Source organism: Hemiscyllium ocellatum, chromosome 23 (genome assembly GCF_020745735.1).
Source record: "Hemiscyllium ocellatum isolate sHemOce1 chromosome 23, sHemOce1.pat.X.cur, whole genome shotgun sequence".
NCBI lineage: Eukaryota > Metazoa > Chordata > Chondrichthyes > Orectolobiformes > Hemiscylliidae > Hemiscyllium > Hemiscyllium ocellatum.
This window is the reverse complement of record NC_083423.1, coordinates 20,855,045-20,878,810: the sequence shown is the minus strand read 5'-3', so window position 1 is coordinate 20,878,810 and position 23,766 is coordinate 20,855,045. Positions and strand designations below refer to the sequence as shown.

Genomic DNA, 23,766 nt, shown 5'->3' with positions numbered 1-23,766 from the left:
GACCATACAGAACCTCATCACCTCAGGACATCTCCCACCCACAGCTTCCAACCTCATAGTCCGGGAACCCCGCACTGCCCGGTTCTACCTCCTTCCCAAGATCCACAAGCCTGACCACCCTGGTCGACCAAATCATCCACTGACATTTCCGCCACCTCCAAAAAGACCCCACCACCAGGGATATATTTCCCTCCCAACCCCTTTCTGCCTTCCGCAAAGACCGTTCCCTCTGTGACTACCTGGTCAGGCCCATGCCCCCCTACAACCCACCCTCCCATCCTGGCACCTTCCCCTGCCACTGCAGGAATTGCAAAACCTGTGCCCACACCTCCTCCCTCACCTCCATCCAAGGCCCTAAAGGAACCTTCCACATCCATCAATGTTTTACCTGCACATGCATCAATATCATTTATTGCATCCGTTGCTCCCGATGCGGTCTCCTCTACATTGGGGAGACTGGACGCCTTCTAGCAGAGCGCTTTAGGGAACATCTCTGGGACACCTGCACCAATCAACCACACCGTCCTGTGGCCCAACATTTCAACTCCCCCTCCCACCCTGCCGAGGACATGGAGGTCCTGGGCCTCCTTCACCGCCGCTCCCTCACCACCAGACGCCTGGAGGAAGAACGCCTCATCTTCCGAACACTTCAACCCCAGGTCATCAATGTGGACTTCAACAGTTTCCTCATTTTCCCTTCCACCTCACCCTAGTTCCAAACTTCCAGCTCAGCACTGTCCCCATGACTTGTCCGACCTGCCTATCTTCTTTTCCACCTATCCACTCCACCCTCCTCCCTGACCTATCACCTTCATCCCCTCCCCCACTCGCCTATTGTACTCCATGCTACTTTCTCCCCACTCCCACCCTCCTCTAGCTTATCTCTCCATGCTTCAGGCACTCTGCCTTTATTCCTGATGAAGGGCTTTTGCCCGAAACGTTGATTTTGCTGCTCCTCGGATGCTGCCTAAACTGCTGTGCTCTTCCAGCACCACTGATCCAAAATCTGGTTTCCAGCATCTGTCGTCATTGTTTTTACCTAATATATAACTATAGCTGATTGGTGGAATTGCCTTAATCTTCAGTGCCCACAAGCCAATCAATCAATCAGCACTCTCCTCCTATACAGTCTAAATTTTGGTTGACCCTTTGAGTTGAAATTCTAGCAAATTATCCTGATGATTACAAAATGAAATACTTTGATAAAATGTGTCTTTTCTTCAACAATATGCATGATCTGTGCAACCAATTAAACTATTGGGACTATGCTTATTCCGTGTATTCTGAAATATCCACTTAAATGTCTGCCATTGCTTATCTATTGATCTCTAGATTAATGGAACTTTTTGATTGTGTGTGGCACCAGGTCAGTCAGTGAGAATCAAGGAGAATAACAGTGACTGGATTCATAACTATGGTTGTGTTTTTTAGAGACCCATCATTTCAACCCTATAATATCTCTGCATATTTCCTCATAATAAGACCCAGTCGTCTTCAACTGTTTCATCAAGCGCCTTCCCTCCACCACATTGCCAGATGTTGGGATGTTTGCTGATGATTACACCATGTTCAGTTTCATTCATTTTTCCCTCGAATGAAGTGGTCCAGGCTTACACACAGCAAAACTCGGACAGCATTAAGGCTTGAGTTAATAAGTGGCAACTAACATACACATCACACAAGTACCAAACAATGACCTACAACAGGGGAATCTGATCACACCCTCCGGACATTCAAAGGCACCACTGAGGTATTTTCACAGTTGACCATTCCTGGTATCTTGAGATAAGGAGACTAAAATCTCACAGTGTTCCAGGTGCAGTTTAAACAATTTTATACAATTGAAGTAAGACATCACTTCCCCTGTACTTGACCCCTCTTGAAATAAAGGTTCAGTCTTATCTGTGATTTATTAGTAGGAAAAAATAATTAATTAGAAAAAAAATCTGAATAAAACCTCAGAGCCTTTGCATATCTACGCTTCCAAGTTCTATCATTTCAAAAATACACTGCACATTTCTTTCTCCTACCAGCGTGGATCACCTCACATTTTTCCACATTATATTCCATCTGCCATGTATTTGCTTCCAAATCCTCCTGAATCTACTTTAAGTTTTCCTCATAACATACATTCAATTTAGCTTTGTATTGTCTGAAAATTTGGAAATATTGCTCCCAAATCCAGACATTTTCCAATCAAACTCATCAGAAACATATGACACACCACTTGAGCTGGTGGGACTGAACCCAGGCTTCCTGGCTCACAGGCTGACACACACCAACTCTGCACCACAAGAGGTCCCATTGTGCCAAAGTCAAATCACTGATACATATTTTAAACAGCTGGGGCCCAAGTACTGATCCTCGTGGTCCCAACCAGTTACCGTCTCTGAGAACAACTCATCTTTGACTCCCTGGTTTCTGTCTGTTCGTCAATCCTTTATCCATGCTATTACATTATCTCCTATTCCATGAGCTTTTATTTTTCTAACCGGCTTCCTGTGGGAAACTTTATCAAAAGCCTTCTGAAAATCGAAGTGTGGTATGGCAATTGACTCCCCTTTATCAATCTTGTTGGTAATGTCCTCAAAGTAAAAAATGAGATCTGCAGATGCTGGAGATCACAGCTGCAAATGTGTTGCTGGTCAAAGCACAGCAGGTTAGGCAGCATCTCAGGAATAGAGAATTCGACGTTTCGAGCATAAGCCCTTCATCAGGAATAAGAGAGAGAGAGCCAAGCAGGCTGAGATAAAAGGTAGGGAGGAGGGACTAGGGGGAGGGGCGATGGAGGTGGGATAGGTGGAAGGAGGTCAAGGCGAGGGTGATAGGCCGGAGTGGGGTGGGGGCGGAGAGGTCAGGAAGAGGATTGCAGGTTAGGAGGGCGGTGCTGAGTTGAGGGAACCGACTGAGACAAGGTGGGGGGAGGGGAAATGAGGAAGCTGGAGAAATCTGAATTCATACCTTGTGGTTGGAGGGTTCCCAGGCGGAAGATGAGGCGCTCCTCCTCCAGCCGCCGTGTAGTTGTGTTCTGCCGGTGGAGGAGTCCAAGGACCTGCATGTCCTCGGTGGAGTGGGAGGGGGAGTTAAAGTGTTGGGCCACGGGGTGATTGGGTTGGTTGGTTCGGGCGGCCCAGAGGTGTTCTCTGAAGCGTTCCGCAAGTAAGCGGCCTGTCTCACCAATATAGAGGAGGCCACATCGGGTGCAGCGGATGCAATAGATGATGTGTGTGGAGGTACAGGTGAACTTGTGGCAGATATGGAAGGATCCCTTGGGGCCTTGGAGGGAAGTGAGTGTGGAGGTGTGGGCGCAAGTTTTACATTTCCTGCGGTTGCAGGGGAAGGTGCCGGGGGTGGAGGTTGGGTTGGTGGGGGGTGTGGATCTGACAAGGGAGTCACGAAGGGAGTGGTCCTTGCGGAACGCTGATAGGGGAGGGGAGGGAAATATATCCTTGGTGGTGGGGTCCGTTTGGAGGTGGCGGAAATGGCGGCGGATGATACGTTGTATGCGCAGGTTGGTGGGGTGGTAGGTGAGAACCAGTGGGGTTCTGTCTTGGTGGCGGTTGGAGGAGCGGGGCTCAAGGGCGGAGGAGCGGGAAGTGGAGGAGATGCGGTGGAGGGCATCGTCGATCACGTCTGGGGGGAATCTGCGGTCCTTGAAGAAGGAGGCCATCTGGGCTGTGTGGTGTTGGAATTGGTCCTCCTGGGAGCAGATGCGGCGGAGACGAAGGAATTGGGAATATGGGATGGCGTTTTTACAGGGGGCAGGGTGGGAGGAGGTGTAGTCCAGGTAGCTGTGGGAGTCAGTCGGTTTATAATAGATGTCTGTGTTGAGTCGGTCGCCCGAGATAGAAATGGAAAGGTCTAGGAAGGGGAGGGAGGAGTCTGAGACAGTCCAGGTGAATTTCAGGTCGGGATGGAAGGTGTTAGTAAAGTTGATGAACTGTTCAACCTCCTCGTGGGAGCACGAGGCAGCGCCGATACAGTCATCGATGTAGCGGAGGAAAAGGTGAGGGGTGGTGCCAGTGTAGTTGCGGAAGATGGACTGTTCCACATATCCTACGAAGAGGCAGGCATAGCTGGGGCCCATGCGGGTGCCCATGGCAACTCCTTTAGTTTGGAGGAAGTGGGAGGATTGAAAAGAGAAGTTATTCAGGGTGAGGACCAGTTCAGTCAGTCGAAGGAGGGTGTCAGTGGAAGGGTACTGGTTGGTGCGGCGGGAAAGGAAGAAGCGGAGGGCTTTGAGTCCTTCGTGATGGGGGATGGAGGTGTACAGGGACTGGATGTCCATAGTGAAAATAAGGCGTTGGGGACCGGGGAAGCGAAAATCCTGGAGGAGGTGGAGGGCGTGGGTGGTGTCCCGAACGTAGGTGGGGAGTTCTTGGACTAAAGGGGACAGGACCGTGTCGAGGTATTGGGAGATGAGTTCGGTGGGGCAGGAGCAGGCTGAGACAATGGGTCGGCCGGGGCAGGCAGGTTTGTGGATTTTGGGCAGGAGGTAGAAACGGGCGGTGCGGGGTTGTGGGACTATGAGGTTGGAGGCGGTGGATGGGAGATCCCCTGAGGTGATGAGGTCCTGGATGGTCTGGGAGATGATGGTTTGGTGGTGGGAGGTGGGGTCGTGGTCAAGGGGGCGATAAGAGGAGGCGTCCGCGAGCTGGCGTTCGGCTTCAGCGGTGTACAGGTCAGTGCGCCAAACTACCACCGCGCCTCCCTTGTCTGCGGGTTTGATGGTGAGGTTGGGATTGGAGCGGAGGGTGTGGAGGGCTGCACGTTCTGAGGGTGAGAGGTTGGAGTGGGTGAGAGGGGTGGACAGGTTGAGTCGGTTGATGTCACGGCGGCAGTTGGCTATAAAGAGGTCGAGGGCGGGTAGGAGGCCAGCACGGGGTGTCCAGGTGGATGGGGTGTGTTGGAGGCGGGAGAAGGGGTCGTCAGAGGGTGGACGGGAGTCTTGGTTGTGAAAGTAGGCACGGAGGCGAAGGCGGCGGAAGAATTGTTCAATATCTCGCCGCGTAACAAAACTTGAACAGATTCATCAAACATAACTTCCCATTTAGCAATCTATGCTGAATATACCCAGTCAAATCATTATCATCCAAGTTGAAGAAGTGGTGGGGGCAATAGTTATTTAACATGTCCTTTGCAATAGATTCTAGCATATTCCCTACTACTGTTGTGAGGCTAAAAAGTCTGTAGTTTCCTGTTTTATCTTCTTGTTCCCTTTTAAATTGTGAGCTAACATTTACTACCTTCCAATCCATAGGATTCATTCCACAAGCTACAGAACTTTTGAAGATGATCACCACTGCAGTGACTGTCTCTGTAGCCACCTGCTTTAACACTCTGGGATGTAGACTGTCAGGTCCTGGGGATTTATTAACTTTTAGCCCTATTACTTTCTCCAGTATTCATGACTTAGCGACGCCGGTATTGGACTGAGGTGAACAAAGTTAAAAATCACACAACACCGGGTTATAGTCCAACAGGTTTAATTGGAAGCACTAGCTTTCAGAGCGCCGCTCCTTCACCTGATGACAGAGTGGCGCTCCGAAAGCTAGTGCTTCCAATTAAGCCTGTTGAACTATAACTTGGTGTTGTGTGATTTTTAACGTGCTCCAGTATAATCTTCTCACGAATGCTAGTTTCCTTCTTTCCCTCATTCTCCCTAGTCACTTGGATATCTATTTTTGGGAGATTTCCTGTGTCTTGCTCAGTGAAAACAGACACAGAATAACCTTGTAGCTTCTCTGCTATTTTTCTATTCTCCATTTCAAATTCTCCTGACTCTCTGTGTTAAATCGACATTTGGCTGAACAGTTCCTTTTTGTTGACCAAAAGAACCTTTTATAGTCTATATTTGTGCTTTTTGCCAGCTTGACCTGGTTCACCTATGTCATGTAGGGAAAGTCTTGCCGACATGTGACTCCAGATCCACAGCAATGTGGTTGACTTCTACATGCCCTCTGGTATTGCCTAGCAAGCCACACAGTTGTATCTGACTAAGGAATGAAATCGGATGGATCACCCAGCATTGACTAAGCACTGGAAATGTCAATGGTGTGCACAGCAATGTTGACCCTGCAAAATCCTCCTTGTTAACATCTGTGAACTTGTAATAAAAATGAGAGTGGTGTTTCGAGACTAATGAAACAAAACTCAGACAACACTGGAGACACCACTCTCACCATCACTGGAAATGCTTTGTCTCACCAACAGGACAGAACCAGTAAGGTATCAAAACTGGTTTGCAGTCCAGAGAGAGTTATCCTGGGAGTTCTCAACATTGACTCCAGACCACCTGAGGTCTCGTTGCATTAGGACTAACAAGGGAAATTACATGAATGCAGTCTTTAAACTCCTCCCCTGACTCTTGGCTGATGAGTCAGTTCTCCATCATGTTGAACAACATTTGGAGGATGCACTGAGATATTGAGATAAAGGTCATTCCTCTCATGGATACTCTCATAGGCAGCTTCGTCTGCTCTGGGTAGATTGGCAAAACTGAGTTCAGGCATCGTTTTTCTTTCTTGTTGGCTCCCTCACTAACTGCACTGAGAGTGGCAACAGCAATGTACTCTTGGTGAGGAATTTCAATGTTCATCTCCAAAAGTGTGTCAATAGACCACAACTGTTCAAGCTGGCCAAGTTCTATAGGATGTTCCTGCTGGACCTGGTTCACAGCAGCTAGTGAGGGAGCCAACAAGAAAGAAAAACGATGCTTGAACTCAGCTTCGCCAATCTACCCAGAGCAGATGAAGCTGCCTATGAGAGTATCCATGAGAGGAATGACCTTTAACTCAATAAGGTCACACAGTCCTTATTGAGATAAAGTCCAAACCCCACATTGGGGATAACCTCCAGCATGTTGTGTGACACTGTTATTATGCTGAATTAGATTTTGAACAGATTTAGCAATTCAAGACTTGATTTGGGCCATCAGCACTTGCAGAATTATAATCAACCACGTGTAATCTCATGGCCGAGTATAACCTACATTCTCCACCAATACAACCACGCCAGGGGCTCGGCACTGGTTCAATAAAGAGTCCATGAGGATCAGCCAGGAGCAGCACCAGGAGTACCTTAAAGTGATGTATTAACCCTCTGAAGCTACAACACAGAACTGCCTGCATACCAAGCAATCATAATCATAATAAGAACTAAGGTATCCCACAACCAACAGATCAGACCTAAGCTTTGTAGTCCTGCCAGATCTAGTCACAAATTAAGGTGAAAAATTAAACAACTCTCTTGAAGAGGAAACTTCACAAATATACCTATTCCTAACGATGGAAGAGCCTAGCACATTAGTGCAATAAGCAATGTGGAAGCATTTTCAAGCCCCTAGAGCCATTAGTCCATGATACATCTTGCATTCTCCTGAGAATCCTTACATTATTGATGTCAGCATTCAATTCAGTCCACCTACTACTAAGAAATGGCTGAAGGTTATGGGCACTGACAACATTTTGCTCATTGTGCTCAGAGTACTCAGAGCACTGAGTATAGGAGTAGGAATTGGAAGGTCATGTTGTGGCTATAGAAGACATTGGTTAGGCCATGTTTGGAGTATTATGTGCATTTCTAGTCTCCCTCCTATCAGAAAGATGTTGTGAAATTTGAAAAGGTTCAGAAAAGATTTATAAGGCTGTTTCCAGGGTTGGAGGATTTGAGCTATAGGGAGAGGCTAAATAGGCTGGGGTTGTTTTCCCTGGAATGTTGGAGGCTGAGGGATGACCTTATAGAGTTTATCGGGCGGCACGGTGGCACAGTGGTTAGCACTGCTGCCTCACAGCGCCAGAGACCTGGGTTCAATTCCCGCCTCAGGCGACTGACTGTGTGGAGTTTGCACGTTCTCCCCGTGTCTGCTTGGCTTTCCTCCGGGTGCTCCGGTTTCCTCCCACAGTCCAAAGATGTGCGGGCCAGGTGAATTGGCCATGCTAAATTGCCCATAGTGTTAGGTAAGGGGTAAATGTAGGGGCATGGGTGGGTTGCGCTTTGGCGGGTCGGTGTGGACTTGTTGGGCCGAAGGGCCTGTTTCCACACTGTAAGTAATCTAATCTAATTTTATGAAATCATGAGGGGCATGGATAGGGTAAAAAGACCAGGTCTTTTCCCTAGGGTGGGGGAATCCAGAGCTAGAGGGCATCAGTTTAGGGTGAGAGGGGAAAAATTTAAAAGAGACCTAAGGAGCAACTTTTTCACACAGAGAGTGGTGCATGTATGGAATGAGCTCCCAGAGGAAGTGATGGAGGCTAGTACAATTACAACATTTAAAAGACATCTGGGTGGGTGTATGATTAGGAAGGGTTAAGAGGAATATGGGCCAAATGCTGGCATACGGGACTAGATTAGGTTGGGATATCTGGCATGGACGAGTTGGACCCAAAGGTCTATTTCTGTGCTGTACGTCTCTATGATTCTATTACTAAAAACTTGTGCCCCAGAACTAGCCGCATCCCAAACTAAGCTCTACCAGTACAGCTATGATTTAACATCTGTGCAACAAAACATAAAATGTCCTGTCCACATTAAGGAGAACATTCTAACCCAACTAATTACCTCCCCATTAGTCAACAAACTAGTTTCAAGAATCAACAAACTGTTGGATGGTGCTCACTGAAGATCAGTTTGGGTTCTGCAAGGCCCATTCAGCTCTTGACCTCATGATAGACTTGGTCCAAATGTAGAAAAAAGTTGAACTCAAGAGGTGGTGAAGGTGACTGCGTGTAATCTCAAGACAGAAATTTGGAGTCAATCGGATTTAAAGGGAAATCACTCCTCTGGTTGAAGTCATATCTACCACAAAGTAGAATGGTTGTAGTTGTTGAAGGTCAATCCTCTCAGCTACAGACATCATTGCAGGAGTTCCTCAGGGAAGTCTCCTGCACCCAACAGTCTTCAGTTGCTTCATAAATTATCTTCTCTTCATCATAAGGTTAGAAGTAGGGATGTTTGCTGATGATTTCACATGTTCAGCATCATTCAACGAACACCATTCATGACCTCTCAGATACTGAAACAGTCTGTGTTCAAATACATCACAACCAGGAAAACATTCAGATTTAGGATGAGAACTGCTGAGTAATCTTTGCTCTGCATATGAACTAGTTAATGACCAACTCTAACACAAGAGAATTGATGTTCAATGACATTATCTCTGTCATCAGCCTGATGGTTACCATTAACTACATTAACAAGATCTGGGCAATATCCAAGTTTTGGCTGACAAGTGGCAAGTACATTCATGCCACATACATTCAGGCAATGTTCATCTCCAATAAGAGAGAATCCAGACATCACCTGTTAACATCTAAAGGCATTACCATTGCTGAATGTCTCCAACATCAACATCCTAGGAGTTACTGTTGATCAGAACTGAACTCGACTAGCCATATAAATTCTGTGGCTACAAGAGCAGATGGTAGACTGGGAATCCTCCCATAAGTAGTTCACATCCTAACTCCCCAAAACCCTTTCATTGTCTATAAGACACAAGTCAGGAATGTGATGAAATACTTCCTATTTGCCTACATCAGAGCAACTCCAATAACATTCAAGAAGCTCAGCACCATCTAGGATAAAGCAACCTGCTTGGTTAGTGTCACAGCCACAAACATTCATTCCCCCCACTCTAGCATCTATAAGACACACTGCAGAAATTCACCAGCTCTCCTTAGACAGCACCTTCCATACTAAATCTCTCCTATTTAGATTGACAAGGGCAGCAGATACATAGGAACACCAGCACCTGCAAGCTCCTTTCAAAATCACACACTATCCAGATATGTAACTGTTGCTTCAGTAAAGCTGGTTTAAAGTCCGATCACATATATTGCTCATCTCTTCTACAGTTCCTTGTACTCCTCTTTATTTACTCTTGTATCCTTTAATAGAATGTTAAGCCTGTTAGAGGATGGCTAGGAGAACTGCCAATGTAGTTTTAAGATAACCAGTTGTTTTTATCTTTAAACACATCTCTCCAGTGACCAATAACACACTTGCTTAATATCTGAATTAGAGAATTTCAATCTTGTTGAAGTAGATTGAACTTCAACTTGAACTGTGAATTCACCAGCTTCCCCAAAACAATTGCTTTGTCTTGCTCTATGTCCACTTTCATTTGAGCCTTTTCCATAGATGACCTGCTCAACAGTAAGGTTACTTCACTTGACACAGCATTGGTGCTGATACAGGTATTGATCACAGATACATGACAAGGAATTAAAACTCTGTTTTTAGTGATTTAAGCAGGTTATAATAATATAACCTGAAGGAGATAGAATTCTCAAATGCATTAACCTTATTGCAGCGTATATTATTTAAAGGATCGAAGTAACATTTTAATCTACTATTTAACTTGGAAGAATGCACCAATAATCATACCCCACATTTTAAATGTACAAATATACAAATTCTCAAAGACACCATCAAAATGACTAATTTGCCTGACTGATTGCTTTTGTCTTGATATGCAATCAACACTAGGTTTTGTTTCCGATAGTAAAATAGCTTTTATTCTAAAACACTTTAACAAGAGCCTATGCAAAAACTCTCCAAAACACACAGGCTCAATCAGATTAAGAGAAACTAAAGACACTCATAGATTGAAAAAGAATATAGACGTGGTCAACAACATTCTGGAGATTAGAAGTTCAGAGCATAAAATAGAAAGTTATTTACTCTCAGTACTTAGTAATTATGACATGCTCTTTTCTACTGACTTATAGTCACTCTTTAATTCTATAATTGACCAGATGAACCGCAACCTCTTGTTGTTTTAAAATTCTTCCTTCACAGCTTTCTTGAGTTTTCTGTCTTTTTACCACATGGTCAGCAAGGAGGACATGGTTGGTTTCTGTCCACAGACTGTGGACTTTCTTCTCTGCTCTTTGCACTTACAGCTTTTCAACACTTTGTTATCCAGTCAATCAGAAGACCATTATCAGGCAGAATTTCCTTAATTCTAAAAATCCTCAGTATTGCTTAGTCTCAGATTCTCCCCCTTAGTGCTTTAAAATCAACACTGTTTCATAGAGTTCAACAATTTAAAGTTACAATACTCTCGTGGTATTTCAATTATAGCAGTTCAATTTCCATCTCAGTTTATACTCTGAAAATATGCAACCTCTTCCAACTTCACTCATTGTAGACTTGCATCCATTGTCCAACATAGTGTGATTGAATGAGTCTGCGACTAAAACATTCATTATTGGGTTAAGTTTCTTGTGATCAGTACAGGTTCCCCTGTCTGATCAGAATCATCACCTTTTCCTTCTGAACCTTCCATATTGTTTGTAATTTCAACAGCCGTGTTATTCCATTTAGAACAATTCATTGCATAATGGTAATTTGAGCCACGTCTGAAATACATGTCAACCAGACTCTGGATATTCCTGTCATTCATTCTTCTGTGATAGTCCCCAATTCCTTTTGTCTGTTATAATTGCCGAAGATATCTCTATCATCAGTCCTTTTAGGTGTGATTCCTCTTTCATATGTTTTCAGCCTGTATCTGGATAGTCTCACATTGCCATTACCGTTAATTCCTCTGTTCTTTGTGTTACTGCTGAATATCCAGTTGAGCCGTGTGTGCCACTGGGATTGTATGTTTTTCCAGGAATTTTGTTTTAAGGCTTCTGACATCTGTTCCAAAAGTGTTCATTTGTGAAAATGTAACTATAGTTCGTACTAGAAGTTTATTCATGTTCAATACTTTTATACAGCTAGCAGTTTAAAAGTTATGCACTGAATTAGGAATCACCTTGTAAAACTTTTGCAGTTTTGCATACTATCTATTAAATCCAATTATATAGTCTTAACTGAATATTCGTCCTGCTTTCTAAATTTATCAAAATATGACAAATGGTCAGAAGGATTTAATAGGTCAACCTGCTTTTGTATTTTGTCCACAGATTTCAATAGAATTTCCAAATATTGTTGAGTGTCTAGCTCTGAAACTATTGTACATCCTCTCCTTATTCCAGTAGGAAGTGACAGTGCTATAGCTTGCTTTTTTCTTGGTGAAGATGTACCCCATGTCCATGCATCCATTTCATTTTACCATGATTGTAAACATCAGCAGGAAGTTATATCCAACACTCTTCAGCTAAATAACTCCAATTACAGTCTTCTGTCTGAAAAAAACTCTTAATTTCTAATCTTCATTACAAGTCAATCACCCCTTTTCCAAAAGTCAGTACAGAACCAAGCCAGTCTGAGACAGAAAACAATTCACATTTCTTTGCAGACAGAGATAATTAATTACACAATCGTACCCAGCTCCTGCCACACACCAATCTCACTGGTTTCCACTTTAGATATTTTATCATCAACATTTTCAGGGATATTATTGCATATCGCTGGAGCGGGTGGGACAGACTTGTGTCCAGGTCTCCTGGCACAGAGGTAGGGACACTACGACTGTAGTCTCTGAAAAGTCCCTTACTCCCCTTTTACAGCTACCGAGTTAATGGGTCAATTAGCCCCAATCACCTGTTTGACTACTTATTGTATTAATACCCTACTCTAACTTATTGTAGTCCTTCACATAAACTTGTTGCAGTCCCCTACATGAACCCATTGTGCTTCCCTAATCTACCATTTTTTAGTTTATTACAATCTCCAATTCTATCTCTCTGTTACAATTTAGTCTTAAAAATCAGTCTCCTCGAGTACTTTCAGTTCATAATCCACTTTAGCGCAGGCCAATCCTGTTTTATACCACTTCATAGTCTCCTACATTAATCCATTGAATTCTCAAACCCCACCCATTACAGCACCCTACCAATTTAATCCAATTAGAGTCTTGGGTCATTCTATCAATGTATTTTCAATCTGTCTTCATAGAGGGAGATACAAGAAGTCTCCCTGAAACAGTCACGATTCAACTGCGCTCCAATGAAAGTGAAGAACTGAAAGAAATTTACTTAGATTACTTACAGTGTGGAAACAGGCCCTTCAGCCCAACAAGACCATACCGACCCACCGAAGTGCAACCCACCCATACCCCTACCTTTACCCCTTCACCTAACACTACGGGCAGTTTAGCACGGCCAATTCACCTGACCTGCACATTTTTGGACTGTGGGAGGAAACCAGAGCACCCGGAGGAAACCCACGCAGACACGGGGAGAAGGTGCACACTCCATACAGTCAGTCGCCTGAGTCGGGAATTGAACCCAGGTCCCTGGCGCTGTGAGGCAGCAGTGCTAACCACTGTGCCACCGTGCCACCCACATTAGTAGTTGTAAGAATGTAGTGTTGGAGTAATTAATTGGACTGAAAGTTGACAAATCCCTGGGTGCCAATGATCTTCACCAGATAGTGTTAAAAGAGATATCTACAGTGATAGTGAATGGATTAGTGGCTGTTCTTCAATATTCCATTAATTTTGCAGTGGTATTTGCAGATTAGAAAGTTGCAAATATAACCCCACTATTTACGATAGGAGAGAAAGTGAAAACAGAGGACTGTGGATGTGTTAGTCTAGTGTCAGTCATCGGAAAAATACTGGAATCTGTTGGAAAGTTTGTGATAACTGGAAACTTGGAAAATAATTGTCTGCTCAGGCAAAGTCAACACTTATTTATGAAGAGGAAAACTGTGACTGACAAACCTGCTAGAGGGAGAGCCAGTGGAGGTGGTGTATTTGGATTTTCAGAAGACTTGATAAAGTCCAACAATAGAGGGTTATTAAACAAAAGTAAAGCATTGGGGATTGGGGATAATACAGTAGCATAGATTGAAGAGTGATTTAATAGGCAGAAAATATCCAGTCGGAATACAGAGGAACCTTGATTATCTGAAGGACACGGGCAGGCTGTATTTCGCTTAGGTAATCAAATTCTGGATAATCAAATGCTGAATAATTGAGGTTCCTCTGTAAATGGGTTATTCTCTGGTTGGCAGTGTGTAACCAATGCGTTACCACAGCATAAGTGCTTGGGCTGCTTGTTCACAATCTATGTCAATGGTCTGGATGCGGGGACCAAATGTAACATTTCCAAGTCTTTGAATGAACAAAATTTGGTGGGAATGTGAATTGTGAGAAGCATGCAAAGAGGCTTCCAGAGGACTTAAATCTTCACAATGAATGGGCAAGAGCAGGGCAGGTGGAATATAATGTGGATACATGTAAAATCTCCAATTTGATAGGAAGAATGGAAATATAGCGTATTTCCGAAATGGTGAGAGATTGGAAAGTGTTAATGTCCAAAAGGATCTTTGTGTCCTTGTTTATAAATTACTGAAAGCTAACATGCAGGTACCACAAGCAGTTTGAGGGCAATAGGTACAATGGCTTTTCTCACAGGAGGATTTGAATACAGGAGCAAAGAAGTCTCACTTCAGTTGTATGGAATTCACCTGGGATGATGTGCAGTTCTGGCCACCTTCCTTAAGCAGAGATATAATTGCAATGGAGCGAATGCAGCAAGGTTAACCAGACTGATTCCTAAAATGCTGGGATTGTCCAATGTTGAGAGATTGAGGAAACTAGGCTTCTATTCCCTGCAGTTTAGAAAAATGAGACAAAATCTTGTAGAACTTACAGAATTCTCAAAGAGCTATACAAGATCAATGCAGAAATGATGTGTACCTAGACACTAGCACATCTAGAACCAGGGGAACACATTCTAAAAATAAAAGGGAGCCATTTACAACTCAGATGAGCAGGAACTTATTTGCTCAGAGGTTGGTGAAACTTTGGAAATTTCTACTCCAGCAAATGGTCAAAGCTCAATTATTAAGTGGATTTAAGATTGATATAGAGACTGATAGATTTCTAATATCACCTAGATATGGCATTTAGATGATCAACTGTGATTTAGAATGATGGAGCAGGCTCGAGGAGTAGAATGGTCTACTCCTGATTCTATTTACTCTAATCAGTCTTCTGCTCTACTCATGATAGTCTTCTGCTCTAACCACATTGCAGTCTACTACCTGACACTAATATATCCCTAAAATTCAAATGCATTGTATTCTTCTAAACTGTCCCATTGCATTGCTCCACACTAAAGCATTACAGCCTCCAACAATACCCTTCGCTATCTCCTAGCCTAAGCCCATTTCAGTCTCCTATGCTACATCTTCACAGTCCCACACTCAAATCCTGTTGTAGTTTCCTGAACCACTCAGTCATGGTTCATTATTTTAATCCCCCACAGTCTCCTATTCTAAAACATCACAGTGCACTCCTGTAATCCTATTGCAAACCTGTTCAGCCATTTGATCTGCTATTCTTAGCATATTGCAGATCTTTACTAGTTTCCTCATACTCTACTCCAGCCCCTTTGCAATCTTCTAGTCTATCCATTGTAGACTTCAATTCAGTTGCAAACATTCTTTTATGCTCTTCTCTCTCAGTCCCCTCTTCTAATCCTATTTCACTCTCCTACAATATCCCATTACCTTCTAGTCCTCTAATCCATTATAGTCCTCTGTTGAAGCCCCTTTTCAGTATTCTTCTCTATCTTATTGCAATTTGTAGTTCAATTGCATTGAAAATCCCACATCTCCATTCTTCCTACCAAATTGGATAACTTCATACTTATCCACATTACCCAATCACAGACCCATTCTTCCCCATCCTTCACAGTTTTCTGAAATACTCCATCATGGTCCTCAACTCTAAGGTAATGCAGTTTTTTTACTGTACTCCAATGTTTACCTCATTGAGACCTTCTGTCCTGATTGCATTACAGTATTTTACTCCAACCTGTTCCATTCTCCTCGGCTAATCCATTGTGGCTCCCTACTTAACTCCAGTTGCATTCAGTCTCCTAGTCTACATCGTTGCAGTTCCCTACCCCAAACCAATTGCACTCTCTTTTTCTAAGCCATTCCAATTCTCTTGACTAACCCGTTGCCATTTTATGTTTTCATCCTATTCAATTTACTTACTCAAATCCATTGTTGTTCTCAATTGTAGACCCTTTGCAGTCCAGTACTCTATCCCAGTACAATTCCTTATGCCACCTCTTTTGTCCCCTACTCTACCTAGTCATATACTCTCATTTTCTCCCTCTTTAAAGTGTGAGATTTAAAATTGAGTATTTCTCTTTGAAATTAACGTTTAATCTGCATTCTGTTTTGCTGCCTTCATAAGTCTATGGGTAGATCTTTCCAAATTTCCTTCTACATTTCTATCAATAAGCTGACCTAACCTATCAATGTAAGCAACTATCTATCAATAATCATGCCAAATAAGAACAACAATATAATAACATGAATAATAAGTATATTTATTTAGCACTATTAGCATCTCAAAATGTCTTCAGAATGTTTTACAATTAAAGATGAGAGAAAAACAAGACTGTAGAAGCACTCAGTAAAATGAAGTAAGAGAGTCAGCAAAAGCGAATGTAATTGATTTATTTAGACTGTTTCTTTTTATACAGCGGAGACTCCAATTGAAGAGTTTACCCCCACACCAGCATTCCCAGCATTGCAATACCTGGAATCTGTGGATGTGGAAGGAGTGGCATGGAAAGCTGGACTCAGAACGGGAGATTTCCTGATTGAGGTAAATATGAGCTCCTCCAATTAAAGGCTAAAAGTCACAGAAAATAAGTCTTGGACCAACTTTATTTTTATCTGAAGAGGCTGTACAATTGGGGGAAGCTGATACTTAAAAACATTTTGATGATTGTGAAAATAATTGGTTCTAGAAAATTGTTATCTTCTGCATTAGCATTGAGTGTTAGCCTGCTTACCTGGGATGTTAACTAGAAGCTGAAATGTTATGCTGCTGGCCTTACAGCCTGGTGTGTTGTGTCAGTGTTTCTCAGCTCGAGATGTTGTCTTTTACCTTACTAACCTAGACAATTGCCTAATATCAGGACTTAAACAGTTAATGGTAGGGCTTTGAGGAATGTTGTCAAACAGTGAGACCTAGAGGTACAAGTACAAAGTTCCTTGAAAGTGGCATCACAGGTAGGCAGGGTGGTGAAGAAGGCATTTGGCACACTTCAGAATCGAAAAGCACAGCAGGTCAGGTAGCATCCGAGGAGCAGTAGAGTCGATGTTTCGGGCATAAGCCCTTCATCATGAATACCCACCATGAATTCTCTGACTTTCCAGCATCTGCAGTCCCCACTTTCTTCTATTCATTGATCAGAGCATTGAGTGTAAGAGTTGGGACATCATGTTGCGGCTGTACAAGACATTGGTGAGGCCACTTTTGGATTACTGCTTACAATTCTGATCGCCCTGCTATAGGAACGATATTATTAAACTGGAAAGAATGCAGAAAAGATTGATAAAGACATTACCAAGACTGGAGGGTTTGAGTTATAAGGAGAGGCTTGGATTTTGTCTCCCAGGAGTGTAGGAGGCTGAGGAATAACCTGATAGAGGTTTACAAAATCATGACAGGCATAGGTAAGTTGAATAACCAAGGTCTTTTCCCCAGGGTATGGGAGTCCAAAACTTGAGGATGTAGGTTAAAGGTGAGGGAGGAAAGATTTAAAAGAGACCCAAGGGACAACATTTTCACACAGAAGTTGGTGCATATATGAACAAACTGCCAGAGGAACTGGTAGAAGCGAGTACCATTACAACATTTAAAAGGCATTTGGACAGGTATATTAATAAGTAAGGTTTAGAGTGATACAAGTCAAATGGAGGCAAATGGGACTAGGTCAGTTTAGGAAACTGGTCAGCATGGATGAGTTGCACTGCCAGAAGGGTCTCTTTCCATGCTGTATGGGTCTTTGACTCTATCTTTCTATTCTCTTTGGTGTTGTTCTCAACTAAATGCCACCTAGCATTTTGCTATTATCAAATGTTTATAAAATCATAATTAATACACAGAAGATAAAAACAATGGGTGATATGCAAGGACCTAGTGATGGCTTAGAATAATATGTTCCTGTAAAAATAGATGGGACTTCCAAAACTAGAGCTCCTCAATGTCACAGAATGGATGTCAGGGAAAAGTGAAATTCGTGTCGGATGCTGAAAGCTCAATACTGCAGAAAGCTTGAGGAGAATAGAAACTGTGCAAATTGTCCAAAGAGAGGTAATGCCTATCATATACATGGTATTTGTAGAAGAGCTTTCAAATTAATCCTATTTTCCAGCTTTTAGTTCATATCTCCACAGATTAGCATATTGAGTGCATATCCAAACAGGACCGGGTTGCCACAGGACTGAAGGATACCTCATTAATGCTTTACAAGAAGGATGGTAGGGATAGGCTATGGAGGTATAAACCAGTTAAACCAACATCAGTACATTAGTAGTAGTAGGGAACGTTTTGGAGAAAATAGGTGGTTCAGTGGTTAGCACTGCTGCCTCACAGCACCGGGGCCCGGGTTCAACTCCACTCTCAGCTGTGTGGAGTTTATACATTCTCCCCGTGTTTCCTCCAGCTGCTCCGGTTTCCTCCCACAGACCAAAGGTGTGCAGGCTAGGTGGATTGACCATGGGAAATGCAAGGCTATAGGGATGAAGTAGGTCTGGGTGGGATGCTCTTTGAAGGGTCAGTGTGGACTCAATGGGTCGAATGGCTTGTTTCCACATAGTAGGGATTCTATGATTCCAAAACAATGAAGGAGAAAATTAATCTCATCTTGGAGACGCAAGATTTGATCAAGGATAGGCTGTACAGCTTTGTCAGAGGGAGGTCCTGTCTAAGCAATCTGGTGGAATTTTTAACAGAGATGAAAAAGTATCTAGGTGAAGGCCAGGCAGTTGACGGAGTTTATGTGGATTTCAGCAAGACCTTTGACAAGGTCCAACATGGGAAACTGATTAAAAAAAAAGCAAAAGCACATCAGATCAAGGTGAACTTAGCAAAATGGATCCAAAAGTTTTTTTTTCTCAAAAATGGTTTAGTGGCGGTAGAAGGCTATTTGTGTGACTGGAGCCCAGCATGCAGTGGCATAGCACAGGGATCATTGCTTGGTCCCTTATTGTGTGAAATTCTTAAATGATATAGATGAGAGTGTGGAAAGAATGAGCAGTAAGTTTGTACATTAGCCAGGTGTTGATGGTGAGGAAGAAGGTGTTAGGTTCCAGGAGGATATAAACTGATTGGTCAGATAGACAGATCAGTGGCAGATTGAATTTGACTCTGATAAATGTGAGGTGACATACTTTGAAAGAAGAAGCAAGACTAGGAAGAACTTAATGAATGGCATCTAGGAAGTTCAGAGGAAGAAGGATCTTGAGGTGCTTGTCTCAGATCCCTGAAGCTAGAAGGAGAGGTTATGAGGATAGTTAAGATGACCAACGGGACACTTGCCTTGAACAATCATGGGATAGAGTGTAAGAGCAGAGAGGTCATGTTGAAGCTGTACAGAACTTTGGTTAGGCCACAGCTGGAGTACTGTGTGCAGTTCTAGTCACCACACTATAGAGGTGCAGGATTCACCTGAATGTTGTTGGGATGGAGCACTTCAGCTATTAAGAGAGTCTGGATAAGCTCAGGTGATTTTCTTTGGAGCAGAGAAGGTTGAATGGAGAACTGATAGATGTGTATAAGATTATGAGGGGAATGGTCAAGCAGCTGTTCTCCTTAGTTGAAGGGTCAAGAACAAGAGAGAAAATTTTTAAGATGAAACTCAGCAAGTTTAAAAGGTTTTGAGGAAAGGCCTTTTTTTGAGTGTGTGTGTGCGCGCGCGTCTGTGTGTGTGTACATTCGTCCATCCATCTGGAATGCATTGCCCAGGATGGTGGTTGAGCTGGGTAACCTCACAATCTTTAAAAAGTACATGGGTGAGCACTTGAAATGTCATAATATTCAAGGCCTTCAGCCTAGTATGGGAAAGTGGGACTTGTGTGGGCAGTAGTATTGTTTTGGTATTACAGACTTGTTGGACCGAAGTGCATTTTCTGTACTGTAAAATTCTATGATACATTAAATCTATGCCCTTCACTTATCAGTTTGAGAGTGAGAAAGTTAAATCTGAGATAACTGTGCTAAACCTAATAAAGGGTAATTACAAAGGAATGAACGTAGATTGACAGGAGTGAACTCAAAAAGACGTTTAATAGAATTGTGATTGATGAAGAATGGTAGATATTGAAGAAAGTAGTTCAGAAACTGAAACAAAGATGTATCCCAATGAGGAAGAATGACTCTAGAAAGGAGATAAACCAACCATAGTTAAGCGAGGGTGTTAATAATAGTATCAGATTTAAAGAACAAGCATACAATGTGGCAAAAATTAGTGCTAATTCAAAGATTATGAATTTAAAGAAAACACGGCAAAGATAACAATAATAAAACTCAGAGTATAAGTTAGTGCATAACATTGAGAATAAAATCTTCTTTAAATACTTAAAAAGAGAGGGATCCCTTAGAGAATAAAGCTGGGGAAATAATAATGGGGAACCAGGAAATGGCAGAGGAGTTGAATAAATAGTCACTGTTTACTGTAGAAGATACAAATAGCATTCTAGAAATGCCAAAAAAAAACAGGGCAAAAGAGAGTGAGAAAATAAATACAAAAGCTATTACTAGAGGAAAGGTATGAAGGAAACTCATGAGGCTTAAGGCTGATAAGGCCTGATGACTTGCAATCTGGGATATTAATTGAAGTTTCTGCAGATCATGGATGTACAGGTAATAACTTCCAGGAATCTTTAGATTGTAACACACTCAGTCAAAATAGGACAGAGCCAAAAACAGATAAGTTAGCTTAACATCTGTCATTGGGAAAATATTAGAGTCTATTATAAAAGGCATGATAGCAGAGTATTTGGAAATCTACAATATCATCAAGCAGAGCCAGCATGAAAACGTTTTATAGAATTCTTTACTAACAAACAAGATAGATAGAGGGGAACCAGTGGATATAATAGATTTAGAGTTCAAAATGGCATTTGTTAAGGTACTAGATATAAGGCTACTCAATAAGACAAGATCCCATTGTGTTACGGGTAGAATATTAACCTGGATACAGGATCAGCTGACCAATTGAAGGGCTAACTGATGCATTTTCAAGACCGAAAACTGTAACTAATGCAATGCTACAGGGACCATTTACAATATTTCTTAATGACTTGGAAGAGGGAAGTGAATATACTATTATCAAGTTTGCAGATGACACAAAAAATAGTTGAAAAGACACATGGTGATGTTGACACTTGGCATTTAGAATGTAATGAGTGAAAGTATGAGATTATACACTTTAGCAGGAAGAATTGAGGAGCTAAATATTATTTGAATTGAGAAACACTGAAGAAAGTTACGGAACAGAGGGATTTGGGGATCCTTATGCATAAATCACAAAAACTGATTATACAAGTTCAGTGGGTAAAAGAGAAGGCAAATGACATGTTGGCCTTTATTTCAAAGGGAATGGGTTATAAAAATGGGGAAATCTTGCTAATTGATCCAAAGTACTAGGTAGACCATAGCTAAAATACTTTAACAGTTTTGGTTCCGTTATCAAAGGAAAGATATACTGGCATTGGAGGCAGTCCAAAAAGGTTCAGTCATTTGTTCCCGGCCATGGAGGGGTTCTTTTCTTTTAAAAAAGGTTGGGCCTAATTTAACACAATGCTTAACATATCCACTGTGTCAATTTAAAATACTGTCCCTATTAATAGAGAAAAAGAGTTTGAAACTGATCAACTGCTCACTTAACCACAGAAACCTTTATTAACCAGTACCTATGGGACCAGGAACATACTACTTGATCAAATGTTCCAGATAATCAGGAGGTCCACATAATCAATGTAAAAACACATATTTAGTAATAGAAAGGTAATGCAGGGGATGTATACATCATTATTATACTTTATTTACAGTATGAATCACTTAAATGATTATGCAATAAGGAAACTTACTGGTAGAGAGCCTTCTCACTCACACCCTCACCTGATCAGTCTAACGTTGTGGAGACTGTGATACTGCAGGTATATAGTTTTGCTGGTTTATCGAGAGTGCTGGTTCATAAGGTGCCGGTTAAAACAAAGTTTACTATACTCACTGAATCAATGCTTTCAGGTTTCAACTCTCACACCCACCATTGGCCTTGAGCTCCATCCCGTAGACCAGTCTTTTTAGGGAAGAACATCATTTCCTACCTCAACTGAAACAAATTCCCTCAGTGACCAAATTCCCAGGTTTCAATCTGTGATTAGAGACATTCAGTGCCAAGTTGTTTTCTTCTTGCCCACTTCCCAACTCAGAGCATTTTTCTTATAGTTAGTATTGATAACATTGGCAACTGCTGAGGCTTGAAGGTAGGCAGAAAAAGCACAGAATGTACCAAGCCAGTCTAATAGTGGTGTTGGATCAGATTGACTAAAGATATACCTAGTTTTGGTTTTCATTTGTGAACCTCAGTCGTGAGTCAAAAATTCAACTATATGTGTATATTACTGTCTTGCCCAAGCTAATCTTATGCTTATGTAGCATCCAGATTAACTTGATGTGGTTCTGACTGGGATGTCCGTGCTTTTACTTAGGAATCTCTATTATCACGTAATATTGCTCAAGTCATACAATAACCTTGGATCCATAAGTATAATTTGCTACTATAGAGCACTTTCTATACAATGAAATGTCCAAAGGTACATTATAGAAGCATTATCAAAAGGAAAGCTGGTGGCAAGCCACAAAATTCTTCGTCAAAGAGGTAGGCTTTAAGGAGCATCTTCAAGGAGCAGGGAGGGTAAAGTGGTGGAGAGGTTAAGACGAAAATGCCAGAGCTTGTATTCTAGGCAGTTGAAGGTACAGTTGCCAAGGAAGGAATTAGTAAAATAAAGCAAAGAACTTGATGCTGGAAACCTGAAACAAAATCAGAAATTGGTGAAGAAACTCAGCAGGTCTGGCAACATCTGTGGAGAGAAAGCAGAGTTAACATTTCCAGTCCAGTCACCCTTCTTCAGAATGGCTGTGGATATTAATAGGGTAGTAAGGACCAGGGGGACCCTATTGGAAAAAGGGGTGAGGGCAGAAGTGCAGGAAATGGGTCAGATACACCTGAGAGCCCTGTCCACCACGGTGGCAAGGAATCAACAGTTGAGGAAACAGGTGAAAATGTCTGAGGACCCCCCCCACCCCACCACCCAACACACCCCACCCCCACCCACATGCAGAGAGTAACATCTTCACAACAGATATGATGGAGACAGAGAAAGAGATATTGGAATGGAGTCACTACAGGAAGCAGAATGTGTGGATGTGTAATCCAGGTAACTGTGGAAGGGGATGTGGATAATGGGGTCCAGCCTATCCCCAGAAATGGAAACAGAGATTTCTAGGAAGGGAAGGGAGGAGTCAGAGATGGACCATATGAAAGTGAGAACAGGTTGGAAATTGGAAGCAAAATTTATCACTTTTTCCAAATCCAGACAGGACAAAGAAGCAGCACCAATGGTGTCATCAATGTACCAGAGAAAGAGTTGTAGGGAGGAACCCAATAGGATTGGAACAAGGACTGTTCCATGTATTCCAAAAAAATGGGTATAATTGGGGCCCATGCAGGTAGCCACAGGTGGCCACTCCTTTGACCTAGAAAGTGAGAGGAATGAAAGGAAAAGTTGTTCAAAGCGAGGATAAGCTTGGCAAGGCGGAGGAGACTGGTGGGGAAAGGGAATAGCTGAGGCCTTTTCTCCAGGAAGAAGTGAAGAGCCCTAACATCATCCTGATGGGGAGTTGGGCATGTTGAGGGATTACACATCCATTGTGAAGAGAAAGCAGCTGGTGCCCTTGAATTATAGGAAGGATGTGGGAGCTTTAGAGAGGGTGTAGAGGAGATTTACCAGAATGCGGCTGGACTGGAGGGCATATCTTATGAAGAAAGG

At 42.6% G+C, this 23,766-nt stretch overlaps 1 protein-coding gene across 1 annotated transcript in view; it reads left to right on the top strand.

Annotated features, from left to right (window-relative positions):
- Positions 1-23,766, top strand: part of shank3a (SH3 and multiple ankyrin repeat domains 3a) — a 994,510-nt gene that overhangs the window by 774,959 nt on the left and 195,785 nt on the right. The window contains exon 16 of the mRNA XM_060842760.1: positions 16,401-16,525. Within this exon, the coding sequence (XP_060698743.1) occupies positions 16,401-16,525 (125 nt within the window). The remainder of the gene's footprint in view (positions 1-16,400; positions 16,526-23,766) is intronic.